Raw genomic sequence first — 16,154 nt, 5'->3', positions numbered from 1 at the left:
TCAATAAAGAGATGGGGTGAGGGAATCATGCTTGCTTCAATTTCATATTGTGAAAGTTAATGCTGGATGGAAAATTCACCATCTGTGCTGTGGAAGCTACCAAGCAGATAGGCAGACATTTCATATAGGACTTACATAACCATTGTAGGTTTTTTTAAATGTACTTTTGGCCCATTCCTGCATTTTGGAACTCACCCAGCAACTGATAATAGCCCATGTCAAAGATGGGCTAAGTTTAGCTACTTGTGCTGGGAGGTAAATGAGAGAAAGGCACGTGAATAGCAGAATATGTCAGCCATCCTATTTATCACCTCTCAAGACCCTACGCCTAATTTAGCTAGGTGCAAGATACAAATTATAAAGCAAATCATTACAGTCAAATATATTCTAGGGACTGTTCATTAATTAGGGGCCATTCTTAATTGGTGCCATAAGCTAAGACTTAGCAATTACTATACTTAGTCTTTTCATGCCCACATTGTCTTCAGAACATTTTATAAATCCCCTGGGAGATAAGGTAGGCTACTACCCCACTTTATATAAAGGCCAGTATTAAAAAGCCTATCCTGAATTCATCATTATAAATATCCAGGTCCTGGAAAATTAATTTCAGGATAATACGTTTTATTGGAGTAATATATTTTAGAAAAAGTATCCAGCTTTTTAATCACGACCCAAGTAGAGTGGGCCCTTGGCATTCCTTGAGGTTTGATTCCAAGGCCTCACATGGATACCAAAGTCCATGGATACTCAAGTCCCATTATGTACATTGGTGTAGTAAAATGGCGTCCCTTATATAAAATGGCAAAACCAAGGTTTGCTTTTTGGATTTTTAAAAAAAATATTTTCAAGCTGTGGATGGTTGAATCTGTGGGTGCAGAATCTATGGGTACAGAGAGCTGGCTGGATTTCTTTAGGCATACAAAGAGGTGAGTAACATTTGAGAAATTGTGCACTACCAGACAATGAAATTTTGTCCAATATAAAAACAAGCTGGAAAGTTTCTATACACATTCACCAAGGAGTGGGATTCATTGAATTCAGTGAGGCACATAGAAGAAGATCTAGGGACTGCATGCATGTGCAAGTAATATATTTCTTGGATACCTGTGTTCTTTACATTCTTATATTTTTTGTCATCTTCTATTTCTCTGCATTGATTATTATAGTAGATCTCTTTGTCCCTGTATATAAGTCACTGAACAGTTGCATTCAGGGTTCTGATCCTATTTCTGTTACCTTTTACTTTTGGGTCTTGCTTGTCCTTAGCTGCTTCAAGTATTTTATCTGTCATCCATTAGAGCTTCTCTTTCTTTTTTGCAGCAGAAAGTATATTTTTTAATTTCTTCCTGATGATGTCAGTCCAAAGTTCTTCTAGCTCTCAGTCAATTAGGCTTAATGGTGCAAATGTATTTTTATATGATCTTTAAATTCTACAGGGATGTTCTTTCGGTTGTATTTTGGCAAAATGTTTAGTTTAGTGTTCTTTAGCTTCACTCTTAATTTTTGACATCAGCAGTTCATGGTCAGTGCCACAATGTGCTCTTGGTCTTGTTTTTGCAGAGAGAATGGAGCTTCTCCTTCTTCTGGTTCCAACTATGTAGTCTATTAGATCTCTGTATTTCTATATTAGCCATCAGGTGACATTGATGTATACAGTCGTCTCTTTGGTTGCAAATGTGTTTGCGATTAACGCACTATTGGCCTCACAAAATTCAGTCAGTTGATCTCCTGCTTCATTACTCAGGAACTCTCTATATTCAGGAAAAAAATATGGACAGTTGGCCCTCTCCATCTGCAGGAGTTCCGTTCTGGACCCCCCCACACACAGAGATACCAAAAATCACAGGACCTGAAGTCTCATTATTATCAATAGATGTGCAATGTGAATGTGACTGTGTGCACATGCCACCACTGACAATAATGGAACGGGCCCATCTGCAAAGGCTCCAATCTGTGGGTAGCTAACCTGCTGATGCCAAGGGCCAACTGTACATTGCCTCTTTCAGGAGCAACATAGGCATTTATTCTGATGAAATGTGGGATGTGGCTTGCATGTGATTCAGCCACATTACTGAAGCTAAACAATTTAATATCGGGTCTACAAATGGATGGGTAAATGTCTGTGACACACTGAGTCTCATAAAAGAAGAAAAATTCTGCTTAAATGTTTGAAATTAATAAAACAAGTCTCACAGACTTAAAGTTTAAAAATAGGGGGAAAATGATGTTTATAGCAAAGGCCTCAAAAATTACAATTTCAGCCAAATTCTATCTAGGTGTTGCTTCATGTGAAATAAAAATACATGTAAAATTTGTGTAGAATAAGATCCCAACTACTGCATTTTCTGTACAGGAACCAGCATTTTTGTTCAGAAAGTAATGTTTCTGCATAGAAAAGGTTTAATGAATATTCTTCAAAAAGTGCAGTTTTTGAAGATGTTATCACAGTGGGAAGAAAACTGCTAAAATTACTCATTGTTTTCTTTAAAAACAAAATCAGTGAAGAGTTACCTCCTCATTGTGAGAGTAATGACTCCATGTTATTTCATTCATAATTTTCAGGATCTACAACAGGTACAGAGTACAGTCAGTGTACATACTGATTGATAAGTATATTCGCTACAGCAGGACAACAATACATTTGTCCCTCTGTATCCACATTTTTTTCTCTCCACAAATTCAAGCATATTTTGAAATATTCAAATTATTCAGAATATATATATATAAATTCCAAATGACAAACCTTGATTTGGCCATTTTATATAAGGGACACAATTTTACTAGTCATTGTATTTAATGGGACTTGAACATCCATGGACTACGGTATCCACAGAGGGTCCTGAAACCAGACCCCAGCTGATACCAAAGAACTACTGTTCTGGATAATTTATAGATGTTTCCAGTAATAGGTGAATCACCAACCTCTCGATCAAAGTTTTAAAAAAGATGAGGAGATTAGTTAAAGAACTAGACAGAATTTAATGCTGATTATTGCTGTTTGTTGAGATAAAATTGTCCTCACTACACTGCACTACATTTTGGACATTTAATTAATTCCTTATCTATGTGACACTATGCTTTTCACCACCATTAAGTAATACCTCATACATGTTCTTTTAGTTCTTTCTGTCACCATCTCCCACCTGTATTTTGTGGGATAACGTAAGATTTTATTGTTCCAGCAACTAGCACAAATACAGAGACATGAAGCAGAAGGAGTGGCTGCATTATCTGCATTATTAGCCGCTCTGAGTCCCAGTCCTGGGAAAAGAGCGGGATATAAATAAATAAATAAATAAATAAATAAATAAATAAATAAAATTATCTTTCTGAGCTGATGCACAAAACCTTTAGATAACAACAGAGCATCTCTAATTAACAAGTCTGGGAATCCACAATGTTTTTGTTGAAACTTGGGTTTCACAGTATTTTGTATCTTTAAGTTAGAGTCTGTGAAAGCGGAAGAATGACACTCAAAAGCTGGGAAAGTAACAGCAAAAAAAGCTGTATTTTCAGTAAGACATGGCTGTTTTCAAAATGCACTTCTCTTTTTCCTTTCAAAATTGCTTCCAAAACCTTTGTATCCCAACTGTGCTAGATAATGTTTCTACTCATGCAAGGGGGTGGGAAGTGATGTGATATTTTGCCCAACGGCTTTCCAAAAATTGCAGCAATGAGACCCATTAGCTGACTCAGAAAAAAATGTACTGCAGAAGTACATCACTACAGTCGATGTGAACAACAAAACAACAAGTAAGATTTCTTTTCACACCAAAAGTGGTTTAACATCTCCAAACTTGTCTGAGATTTCTAACCCAACAAATTAATACTCCTCTGTGATTCAAAAGCCTCCGTAAATAAGGCACTTTCTACATGCTGAGGTGAATGTAGCTCCCCTGTATAACTTGAAAATAAGGAAGTATTGTGAATCTATCCCATCATCATCTGCCCTACACAGACATACTAGAGAGTCTATCTGCCTACACATGTTCCATAATAACACCATCTCTTAATTTACGTATGTATTTTTTGGCTACAGATGAATGAATGAATCTTTATTTATATACCGCTATTCCAATGATCACAGCAGTTTACAATCAGTTAAAATACGAAAACAGCAAAATTCAATAAAAGAAATCCCCCCACATTAAACAATAAAATACAAGCGATAAAAATATCCATTATGACTCAGGTTGCTTTAAAATCAACCAGAAGCAACATAAAGCAACATAATCTGATTTTCAATTAAGGCGTTGCTGCATCAGGTCTAACATTCCTTCCTTCTGTACACTTATAAAGGAATGCATTCCACTTAAATAGTAAAAATAAAAAGTCCAGATTTTATGAAAAGGGAGTAGAATTAGGGTATGTCACAAAGTCTTCTCATCAACACCTCAAGACCACCTTTTTATCTCAGAGACATCTGAAGACTTCTCATGAATGACACTTGCCCAACATCCATCCTTAATACACTTTCCCTAAATGTTTAAGGGCTAGGGTTCCCAGTGTCTTCCTCCTATAAGAATTAAATTTGTGGTACTGTGTTTCTTGTGCTTTTATTGTTATGAATTCTCTCAGTCAGAAGATTTTTTTAAAAAACAAATATACCTTAACTTTATTCAATAACATGCAGAAAGATTATTGCTTATGTAGAATAGTTTCACAGATGGTATAGTTTAGAATTAATTTAGAATGAATGAACAGTTACAGGTACTTTCCAACTCAAGTTCTTTTCACTGAACTTTCCTAAAACTCAGCTGTTCCTTTCTGCCTCTAAACTATTCTCTTCTGCCTCAGAACTCTTTACTCCTTTAAAGGAACTCTGAATTCTGCCAAGGAACTCTGCACTGAACATAAACTGAACCTCCTCTGACTTCAATCAACTCTCAACTGACTGTTAACCATCACTCACCTCTCCTTTCTATCCACTCCTCCCACATCAGCCCCTCTCCTACAACCAGTAGGGTTGTACAACTAGTACAACCAGGATTGGCAGTTGGGAAATCAAGTCTATCTATTGACTCCATTACAGGGTAGTATAGGAAAATTATATATAAGGATAACTAATGATAGCATTGGATGGACCAGATGGTTCATTAGGAAGCCTTACCTGGGCACCTTTATCTTTGCAGAAGAGGAACAGAAAATTGAGAGCTCTTGACAATCTATGATATGTGGATGACACCATACTACCAGCAGAAAGCATCACAGACTTGGAACAATTATTAAAGAAGGTCAAAGAGGAAAGTGCAAAGGCAGGCTTAATGGTGAACATAAAGAAAACAAAAATAATGACCATAGAGGACCTATACACATCCAATCTAAACAATGAGGAAATCGAAACAAGAATCGAATCAGAATGGAGATTGCAGTCAAGAAATCAGAAGATGAACAGAGGTGAGAAGGGCAACCATGAAAGAGCTAGAAAATATCCTAAAGATCCTAAAGAGTAAACATATACAACTGAGTACTAAAGTTAGAATCATCCAAGCTAATGTATTCCTCACCAGCATGTACAGATGCAAGAGCTGGATAGTGAAGAAAGCACATAAAAAGAAAATCAATTCATTTAAAATGTGGTGCTGGAGAAGAGTGGACAGCCAAAGACAAATGAATCTTCAAACAGATCAAGCCTGAAATCTACCTGGAAGCCAAGATGATCAAACTGAGGCTATTATACTTCAACCACATCACGAGAAGGCATGGCTCACTGGGAAAGACAATAATGCTAAGAAAATTTGAAGGAACTAGAAAGAGAGGAAGATCACAAGCTAAATTGATAGATTCAATTAAGTAGCTCACAAGTATGAATTTGCAGGACCTAAGCAGACCAGTGGAAAACACAGGGCCTTGGTGTAACGGTCTGTCTGTGTAAGTCATTGCAGGATGGGATTTCTGGCTGTTGGAGTCCTGTTGCCAAAATCTTTACAGGACCAGGCCCTAGCTGCCAGAGTTCTGGAAGGATCAGGGCTAGCCATCAGGCACAGCTGGCTCTACTCATGCAGGGCAGTTGAAGGTATAGCTATTTAAGGGTTGTATTGGCCTCTCCACCTTTGCCATAGTCACAAAGTCTTCTGTGTTGGGTGTAGCTACTCTGGTTGCTGTGTTAGCTTTGCTGTGTTCAGACCTGGTCAGTCCCCTTACTCTGCCTCTTATCTCTGGTCTCTTGGACTCCTGAAACTCTGCCCAGCTATGTTTAGACTGCTTTCTGACTTTCCTTCTGCCACTAGTCCATTAAATTCTTTAAAGCCCAGCCCCTGGCAGCCAGTTTTGAAATCCTGGCTACCCATGTCTTGGATTTCATTTGGAGATGTCTCATCTATAGAGTTGCCAAGAGTCAGGGTCAACTCAAGGGCAGTGAACAGCAACAATGAACAACAAACCAAGGATGTCTTTTTTTTTTTTCTGATCCATCCAAACTCTAGATTCTCCAAAATCTGAAATAGGTTCTGCAGTCAAAATTGGCCATGTTCACAATACTATTGGGCAATTATTATTCTCTGTACCTGCCTCCCAAAATGTATAACAAAAGTTCATATGAGACCCCTGTGGAAGTAGAGGCAAAGGCAAGGGTGGCTGACCTCAGAGCACCTTTTTTGTGCTCATTCCAAATGTTCTGCAATGTTGACCTGTTTTAAAATAAATAGTACACAACTCTAACAGAAGGTGATCATACAGGACAGCAACTGATTCTCCCTCTCTGCTATAATACCCTCAGAAAACATTTTTCTTAATCCCCAGCATAGTCTGCATCTTTTTAAATTAATAAAGTGATTAATAAACAAACTCATGAATGTTTGCATAACATTTAAGGTTTGTTTTTTTTTAAAGGCAATATGTTTCAAGTATGGGATGGAGAGAGACTGAAGTGAGACATCATTCAATATATTGCTGTGCATGCCAATCATTTCTGCAAAACTAGGTACTGCAACCCATGGCTAAAGGGCCCATAACATGGTGGCCAATTAATTAGTTTCTTTGGCCTTTTTAGCCTCGTGATTTAGCCTGATGTTAAGCCATTCCTGAGATCAGAACTTCAGTGAGCCCTTATGTTTGGACTCTCAGCTGTTTATATTTTATGTTTCATTTATTCCCTCAGCTCTCTTCCTCAAGAAACTTAATGAGAAAGTGAGCATATTAAGTCTATGCTGTTAATATATTTCAGCATCTGTGTGAAAAGGAGAACTGAGCTTGCACTGTAAGATGAAAGGTAAGAGCCTGATGTATTCCCACTTTAAAACACTATCTTCCTCTTTTAAATCATGTGATCTAGTCCTCTCAAGCATACGGCTTCATATGAACGATAACCTCATGACAACCTGAAGAAGCAAGGTATAAATATATTGTTTGCTAATTTTTATTTTTAAAAAATGCATCTGGCTTTAAATCTTGATTTCTTTTTTTAAAAAATACCTATCTAATGATACAGCAAATAAGAATATATAGGCTATTATTTTTATTTTTAGTCCCTACAGATACTATTATTGCAAATAGTCTATAAATCACTGTAGTTTTTTCTTTAAAAAACAGCTCAGTGGAAAGAACCATAGAATGCTTTTATACATGTTTATTCCAGAATTCCTCCTCTTCATTCTTCAGCCCCAACACTTCTGGGTGCTGTCTCCAAGGCAACATACAATAATGTTGTGAGTGGTGTCATCACAGCACCATTCCCCACCAAACAGCTCCACAGTATAGATTATTTATGAATTCATATGACATCCACAGCATCACTGAAATACCTCTTGGACAAATTCTCACTTTCACTATCTTCAAAGGATGCATTCCGCAGTCAGTGCCTTGCTACTGAAAACCTGAGTTTCAAAAAAGCTAAGCAAAAAAGCAAAACAAAACAAAAACCCACCAGAGGCAAAAGGCACTATTAATTAATTCCAAAATATATTTGGTCATTTCTGCAAGCTCTTTAACCATGGCAGATACAGCTGTTGCTTGGCTCCATATATTTTCAATTGCTGGTGACTTTATATAAAAAGTTAGTATGTTTCAAATGTAAAAAAAACCTCTTACAAGCCTCATGTACATTAGAATAGTTCCACCCCAAAAAAAAATTGACAACAAAGCCCACAATACTTTGGAGTCCCACTAAAGAACCAAATTAATAATCTTAGAATTTTAGGATAAATGTGAAAATGATCCCAACAAATCCTCTCCTACAATGTGTGTAGATATATCTATTACTCAGTACTGTATATATCTCTTTCAGAAAAAAATCTGTTGAGGATAAATGGATCCAGCAAACAGCTTGGAAATGGTTCATTTGTTCCTGGAAATTGTAGCTCCCATTAGTTTCACTTCTGGAGACTTACTGGCACAATATTTAAAATGCTGCTTAAGCACTGTGAAATTTGATTCTTTGGATAAGTCATATTACCTGGTATCAAATATTATTAAACCTATATCCACATTATATACTCTGTACCCCAGTCCTTCTACCTTAAACAATATGTAGCTCTTCCACTGTGCGGCAGCTAACTACCTCTTGCCAGTTGACTATCCTGTTTAAGTATCTGAAGAAATGTCTTATCCAAGAGGGAAGAGGCTTATTTTCCATGGTTCCAGAGACTAGGGCGCTTTACAGACCACCCAAAAAGGGTGATCTGCCAGCGCTGTCATTTGCTGCACCGAGACGCCCCAGTGGCCAAACCGCACGACTCCTCGGCGCAGCAAAAAAAGAAGCTGCAAAATGCAGCTTCTTTTTGCACCGCGGAAATGACACTGCAAGGCGCCAATGGTGCACTCGTGGCGTCATTTCTGACACGTGACATGCGGATGCTAGGCATCTGTGATGTCAAAATGGCAGTGCCCTGTAGAACGGGCGCCGCCATTTTGTACATGCTTGGCGCGTACTAGGGTTAGGGACATCCGGAAAGGACACCCCTTTCTAACCCTAGTATGTGCCGAGCATGTACTTTCTGCCCATCTGTAACGGGCCTAGGACAAGGAGCAATAGATTCAAACTACAGGAAAAGAGATTCCACCTAAATCTCAGGCGGAACTTCCTGGCGGTCAGAGTTATTCAACAGTGGAATATGTTGCCTTAGAGCGTGATGGAGTCTCCTTCTTTGGAAGAGGCTGGATGACCATCTATCAAGGGTGCTTTGATGAGTGTTCCTGCATGGCAGAAGGTTGGATTGGATGGCCCTTGAGGCCTCCTCCAAGTCTACCATTCTATGATACTGGAACTGGAAAAAGGGAGCAGAAATAGAGAGGCTTGCCTAAAACCATTCACTTAATTCCGAGCTGAGCAGCAATTTCAGCTGAGTAGTCATAGTTTTAACCATGATGAAGAACCAGTTTCCCATGCAAAATGCCCAGTTCTGACACTGAGTGGCAGGTGAAGAACACAATGGTAGTTATGCTTTACTGAAGCATTCCCTTCTTAAGAAGATTTTTTTTTCTGTGTTCTGTATAGCAAGATCTAACAGTACAGCAAAAATAACAAAACCTTTACCTTAATAGAGGCTTTGTTGGTCTTTATCCTTGAATATGAATTTGGATTTGCAGACTGGGAGAGAATATCCAGGTAGGCAAGGTATTCCTGAGGAGACTTGGCAAAGTTCACATCCTTTTCCATGCCTAAATTCATGTTGCTTTCAGAACTTTGCTTTGAAGTCCTATGTGTCAAAATAAGAATAAACAAAGGTTGCCCCACAAATGTGCTAAACTTTTTTTAAAAAAATCATTGTCATATTTAAATTTCAAATGTATAAACACACAAGGAAAAAAACAGGCCAGACAGGACATAAGTTTTTTATAAGCATATAGAAAGTATTAAAGGGTGGGGAAGAGATGTTTTTCCCTACTGGGTCCACCAATCATATGCACATTTGTCACATTCTACTTGTCGGGGATTATGGGATTTTGTGAAATTTTCATCTTCCAAAACCATCATAAACAAAACATCATTATGGTGCACAAAATGCAAGAAGATTTACCTTCGTAAATCAGACTCTTCAGATGAGAATGTCTCAGGGTGCCAGTCATGGATCTTATGAAGATTTGAGAGTTCATGTGCAATAATGTACTGTGTATAATCATCTTGCCATGTAAAACCTGGAAAACAGTAGCAAAAACACTTTTATGAATTTGGCAGTTAGTTTTTCCCCTCCATTTTTTGTTTTGCCAAACAAGCCAAGGCTTTTATTACATTAGCAAATATGAGAAATACACATTTCAGCTGTGACCAGATTTTTTACAAACTTTCTGCTGGTTCTTAAGATCCATAGAGATTCCTTCTCTTGTGAATCATAGTGCTAATCAGACCTTTCTAAATGCTGTACAATGCTGAGATACTTATGCTTTTAAGATGTTCTCTTCGAAGAAGACAGTGGATGCTATGATGAGGTTTAAAAAGGAGATTATAGTTAATGGAATTTTAGTGGTTCTTAGTCACTGAGGAGCTATAAACCAGCTTTGCAGTTTAATAGGGTTGTTTTTGTTTAGTTACAGAGAAGAGCTATATGACAATAAGTAAGCCAGAAAGAAAAGATAAGAAAATTCAAAACTTAATGGCAGCATGGAATTCAAAGTTACTTTTCAAAGGTGATCGACAGTTCTCCAGACTCACAGGATATTTCAGATACTGTGAGTCATATGTAGTCTGTTTAGGAGAATTTATGACTCTCCAGATGTGGTTGAACTATAACTCCCATCAGCCCTAACTAGCATAGTCAGTGGTGAGGGATTATGGTGTTTGAATGTTCTAATATCTGAAGAACCACCACTTCCCCATTCCAGGCTTAGAAAAAAGTAAGGGTTACTATGACATGGTTAACATTGATCTAGTGAAAACTGTTGTAATAGGCTGTCTATCGAGGGACCAATCTAGGGACCAATTTGTGTCTTCTTTATACTCAAATGTTATGAAAGTGAGCTTTAAACAAGGGCAAAGTGTTGTTGTGAAAGCAAATTCCATGCAATTATGCATTAATTACATGCACCACTGATCATATAGCAATTATACTTTGAATAATGATACAATCCCAAGAATAATTGTTGAATTTATAAATGTTATGATTAACATTTTAGTTTATATAGGCTTACTACCTTGAAGCTTCTATAATTATTTAATATCTACATATACCATCATTGCAATTACTGATATTTCGCCTCCCTAACCCCAGCACACAAAATAAAATATTAATCACTGATACAATTATCGCTGGGTTAATTTTCTTTGTTCAGAACACACACATTTGTCCTATCAAGATTCACTTCATGAATGCTATCAGTCTTACTAGCACTAAAAGAGTGGCCCAAATTGTTTGGAAATGTGTCCTGATCTTTTAGACTTATTTCCATGTGATCAAAGTAGAGTTCTGCAGTCATCATACAACAGCATTATAAAATACATGACAGCTTCACATGTGCCAGAACCTCAGGCAGTGAATAAGCTGAGCTGGAATAATGAATATTTGGTTTAGGGATGTCAATATTTGGTTTAGGGGTGTCAATTTGTTTGTTTTTAAAAATGAATGGCAAACAAAATGGATGTAGCTGTATCAATTCCATATTCAAATATTAAAAAAATATTTCATTTTCAATTTTATTTTTTTTAAAAAAATTGTTTTGACTCAGATACATATACTGGACCACTACTGAGATCAAACAAATGCCAGAAGAGGGAGAAAGAGAAAATTATGTAACTGATGAATTGGATGGAAATGTCTATTTATAACAGTTTGTATAAATCATAGAACATTTATGGGGAGAGGAAATTGGCTAGCTTGGAGATTTACATACAGCTTACATAAAGTTTAGACATATGTGAGCCTACTTCTCTAACATCCTTTGTCCTCTTGCATGATCATAAAGACAGTGAAAATATCCACCTGCATTGTGCTTAATTGTAGCTGTGGTTTGCCACAGCCCTCAGCCTTCAGGACATGAGCAGAGCAGCTGAGGAAAGGAGGGCTTAGAGGTACCGCCATACCTCCATAACCATGAATTTTTTTAACCATGGATCCAAGCATCCACAGCTTTAGAATATTTTTAAAATATATACATTTCAAAAAACAGTCTTTAATATTGCCATTTTATATAACGGACATCATTTTACTACCCCACTGTGTTTCATGGGGCTTGAGCATCCACAGATTTTGGTATCCACGGTGGGTCCTGGAACCAAACCCCAATGAATATCAAGGGTCCACTATATCTTACTCATGGGTTCATCATGCATTGTAGTCAACTTGAGGGCAGTTAATAACAACTCCCAGAGCAGGGAAGTTTGTTTGTTTTTACTAAAACTCCCAGAATTTCCCAGCCAGAATTGTAGTTCAAAAAGTAACTTTTCCAAGCTGAGGCCCGTTACAAACGGGCCTAAAAGTGTGTGCTCCGCGCGTGCTAGGGTTAGAAAGGGGCATCCTTTCCAGACGCCCCTAACCGTAGCACGCGCGGAGCGCTCACAAAATGGTGGCAGCCATTCCACACGGCCGCCGCCATTATGACGTCACGACCACGCCGCCTCTATATGGGGCGGTGCGGACGTGACATCGTCACGCCGCGCCAGGTCACATAGTACGCCCCTTCCCAGGCCGCAAAAGGAGCTCCAAAACGGAGCTCCTTTTGCCGTTTGCATCGCTGGGCGCAACCTTCAGACGGCTGCACCCAGTGACGCAGAGGAGAAAGGGGCCAAGCGGCCCCTTTCTCCTCCTCCCTGCCACCGTGGGGTGTCCTTGGGGCTTGAAGCCCCAAGGACACCCCTTTCCAGGCTGCGGGGAAGGGGCCTTTTGCTGCTTCCCTGCAGCCTGGAAAGCGGCGGATTAGGGCCTCAGCGGCTGCCGCTCTGGCCGCTGAGGCCCCAATCCGGCGGGGAAAGGGGAGGGTGCAGGCCGCCGCTTTTCGGCGGTCTGTAACCCGCAGTAGTTTGTCCAAACAATTTAAGATCATAAGATCATACCTTTGAAGTCAGCATGCTTGGAGAAACCATTTAACAAAGTAGCTAAGCATCGTTGTCCTGGGTTGGACACAACAATCCATAGATGCTAGTTTAAAAAGGAAGGAGAGTCCCTTTTTTTTGTCTCTTCCTGGCCATATCAGAAGAAAGAAAGTGAAGCTCAAAAGACTGAGAGTTGTTCATGTACCACTAAACAATGGCTTAGTGTGTTACAGTGGTACCCCGGGATACGAATGCGCCGCCTTACGAAATTTCCGGGTTACGAAAAAAATCCATGTAATTAAATGTTTCCGGGTTATGAAGGTTATTCCGGGTTACGAAGAAAATTTTTGGTGCTTTTCGGCGCGATTTCACACGAAATCGCGGCTTTCGCTATTAGCGCCTATGGGCTTTTCGGCTAGCGAAAGTTTCCGGGTTACGAAAGCGGCGGCGGAACGAATTAATTTCGTAACCCGGGGTACCACTGTATGTCTCAAAATGAAAAAAAAATGAGGAAAAATGCCAATAACAGGGAAAGGAGAGGAGACGAAATCTCTAATATGCACAAAAATAAATTTTCATTTGTCCAATGAGGTTTTGAAATACAATTCTTTGGGGGGCCATCAAAATGTATATTACGGAATTCTCTAAAGTGATCTGTATCCATTTGTACAGAGGTGTGCATTTTAATTACCCCTGAAGAAGTGCATTTCAAAATGAAATGGACCAATAAGCCTTTAATTTTTATTCAATGCTGAATTTTCATTTCTTTTTACATCTGAACAGAGACAGAGGGAGACAGCAGGAATACTGATACCAAAAAGCTCTAAACTTTAAGCAGCAGTTTCCATGCTTACTTTTGAATTAAAATAGGGTGGGTTTGAAATTTGGAAGCTCTGGTGCCAGGGATGGGATAACACAGACTAATATAAACTTCATTCCATTGGATGCAGAACATCAAAGTTATCTGCGGGAATGGCAAAAGACAAGGTGAACATACATTAAAACCAGCAGTAAAACAGAAACGAAGACACTGTAAAATGTTGTGCTATGAAAATGAATTCAAAATGAAATGGATGCAATAAAAATAAAGGTAACTCAAAATGAATGGATGTTCATGAGTGGATGTTCAAGTCCCATTAAATACGATGGATTGTAAAATGATGCCCCGCATACAAAATGGCAAAATCAAGGTTTCCTTTTTGGAATGTATATATTTGTTGGATATTTTCTAGGCATGGGTGTTGGATAAGCTGGAATAAGACATAATGACAACTCCATATTCACCCAGTGAGTTCCATAACTAAGCAGACAGGTGAGCCCAGTCACCACAACATAGAGAGTTCCTCTCTCAGACTTCAACTCTCAGAATCTGACAGCCAGCATTCTTTAAGAAGGAATATGGGAGCTGTTGTCCAAATGATCTGGTATCACACTAATCTTGCTGTAAGATTCTAACCTTCACTTACTGATGCACTACAGCCTGGAGGTGGAAAGAATATTCATGATTCTTCGTTACCAAGTCACAAAAAGGGGTTTCTCAACAGTCAGTAAACCCCACTGGAAAGAACAACAGACCAGCAAAAGGTTTTTGCAATTTTCTCCTGGTATTCAATTGTCCCAAAATGTACACTAAAAAGAAAAATGTGGGAGTTTGTGCAACTCCTCCTATTTTCTGTACAGAAAATGGATTTCCTGCACAGAATAATTCCTCCCCAACATTCCAAGGCATTCTAATATAGGGAGAAAATATTCAGTGTGATGTAATGTTTTGAGTGAAGGACCAAAACTCTAGAGACCAGGGTTCAAATCCCTGCTTAGCCATGGAATCCCACTGGGATGGCACTGGCAAAGGCAAATCTCCTCTGAAGAAACTTGCCAAGAAAATCCTATGATAGAGTTCCCATAAGTTAGAAATGATTTAAAGGCACACAACAACAGCAACAACCTTCATTTTCTTTCATAGTGGGGAGAAAACTACTATCATCATTCATCCTTGATTGTGAAGATGAAATAAGGATTTCCAACTCTGCTACAGATTTCTATCCTCCACCTGGCAGAGGAGAAAACTTTGGAGAAATCTAGATGTTTCAAGTCTAGGGGTGAAAATTTTTTATTTCATTTATAATTACTTTGCATTATAAATGCATGCAAAAGCTATCATTTTTAAGGTGAACCATCTCTATAAGCATCTGGTTCTTCTACACCAGCAATGCCTAAAAACTAACAAGTGCATACTTTGATTGTTTCACTTTGCTAGGGGAGGAAATATCACCCACATAGTGCTTAACAGAACAGCTCACACAACAGCACTAATACCAAGCTGACAGTTGAAATCAAAATTAAGGCTGAGAAACAGCAAGTGACATTCTATGGCAATTTTCTGTCTCCTTTGTCTATGCTACCACACATGGTGGATTGCTCCTGGCCCACAACTCAATTATAACAATTTAACAGCGATGACTGAGCAGGATCACAGTAGTTCTGTTGTGCACATATTATTTCCATGTCACTAATGTGGAACTGTACTGTGGGACACACAACTACCAATTAACTATCCCTGCTGGAACTCTGCCTACAATCTAAAAACTGGGAATTCCCACAGATGGCAAAAAACCCCACCACCTACTCACATTGTGCAAGTTAGTTAAGACAATGGTTCTGACAAGTTATTAATTATAAAATTAAAGGGAAGAAGTATAAATGAGTAAGTAGTGATACTGAGGAAGCACGACTAGTTTGAGAAAGCATAAAGTAAACTTCTCTCTTTTAAAAAAATCTCTAGGACCATCTGTGTATACACAGATGCAGTAGGAAAATGAACTTTAGATTCTGGAAGCACAGATACACATTCCTAGGAACTATTGGAAATCTTTCTCACCATAACCAAGCCATATAGGTGTGTCTTGGCTTCTCTTTGTTGGAATGATGGCCTGTACTGTTTTGTACTTCTAATCTGAACTGTTTTGCTTGTTTTAGTGAATGCTTTTTTTCAGCTGCCATCCAAAACTACCAAGCTCCCCAAATGCCATACAATATAAAATACATAGTTCTATATAATATAACAAGTTCATGAAATCACAAATCAGTTTTAAGCAAATTTCATCCAATTTTCATGCCTCCATCCTCCAAGACTAATCCTGCTTTATGTATGATCAATTCAGCGTACAAGTTAAACAGAAAGAATGATAAAGTGCAGCCTTGGTTAACGCCCTTGCCAATTGGAAACCATTCCACAGTATTTCTCTGTATT

The 16,154-nt window shown here is 38.5% G+C and overlaps 1 protein-coding gene across 3 annotated transcripts in view; it reads right to left on the bottom strand.

The window, feature by feature from the left end:
- PTPRN2 (protein tyrosine phosphatase receptor type N2) overlaps window positions 1-16,154 on the bottom strand; it is a 651,730-nt gene that overhangs the window by 442,911 nt on the left and 192,665 nt on the right. For all 3 annotated transcript variants that reach the window (XR_016281968.1, XM_089533554.1, XM_089533553.1), the window contains exons 4-5: window positions 9,960-10,077; window positions 9,476-9,638 (exon numbers count right to left, since the gene is read on the bottom strand). Coding sequence is in view for 2 of the 3 variants with exons in the window: in XM_089533554.1 (XP_089389680.1) it covers window positions 9,476-9,638; window positions 9,960-10,077 (281 nt within the window). In the remaining variant the exon portion in view is untranslated. The remainder of the gene's footprint in view (window positions 1-9,475; window positions 9,639-9,959; window positions 10,078-16,154) is intronic.

Source organism: Sceloporus occidentalis, unplaced genomic scaffold (genome assembly GCF_023333645.1).
Source record: "Sceloporus occidentalis isolate IW3139 unplaced genomic scaffold, rSceOcc1.0.p SCAF_7, whole genome shotgun sequence".
NCBI lineage: Eukaryota > Metazoa > Chordata > Lepidosauria > Squamata > Phrynosomatidae > Sceloporus > Sceloporus occidentalis.
The sequence above is the reverse complement of the archived record's forward strand: the minus strand, read 5'-3'. Positions and strand labels throughout refer to the sequence as shown.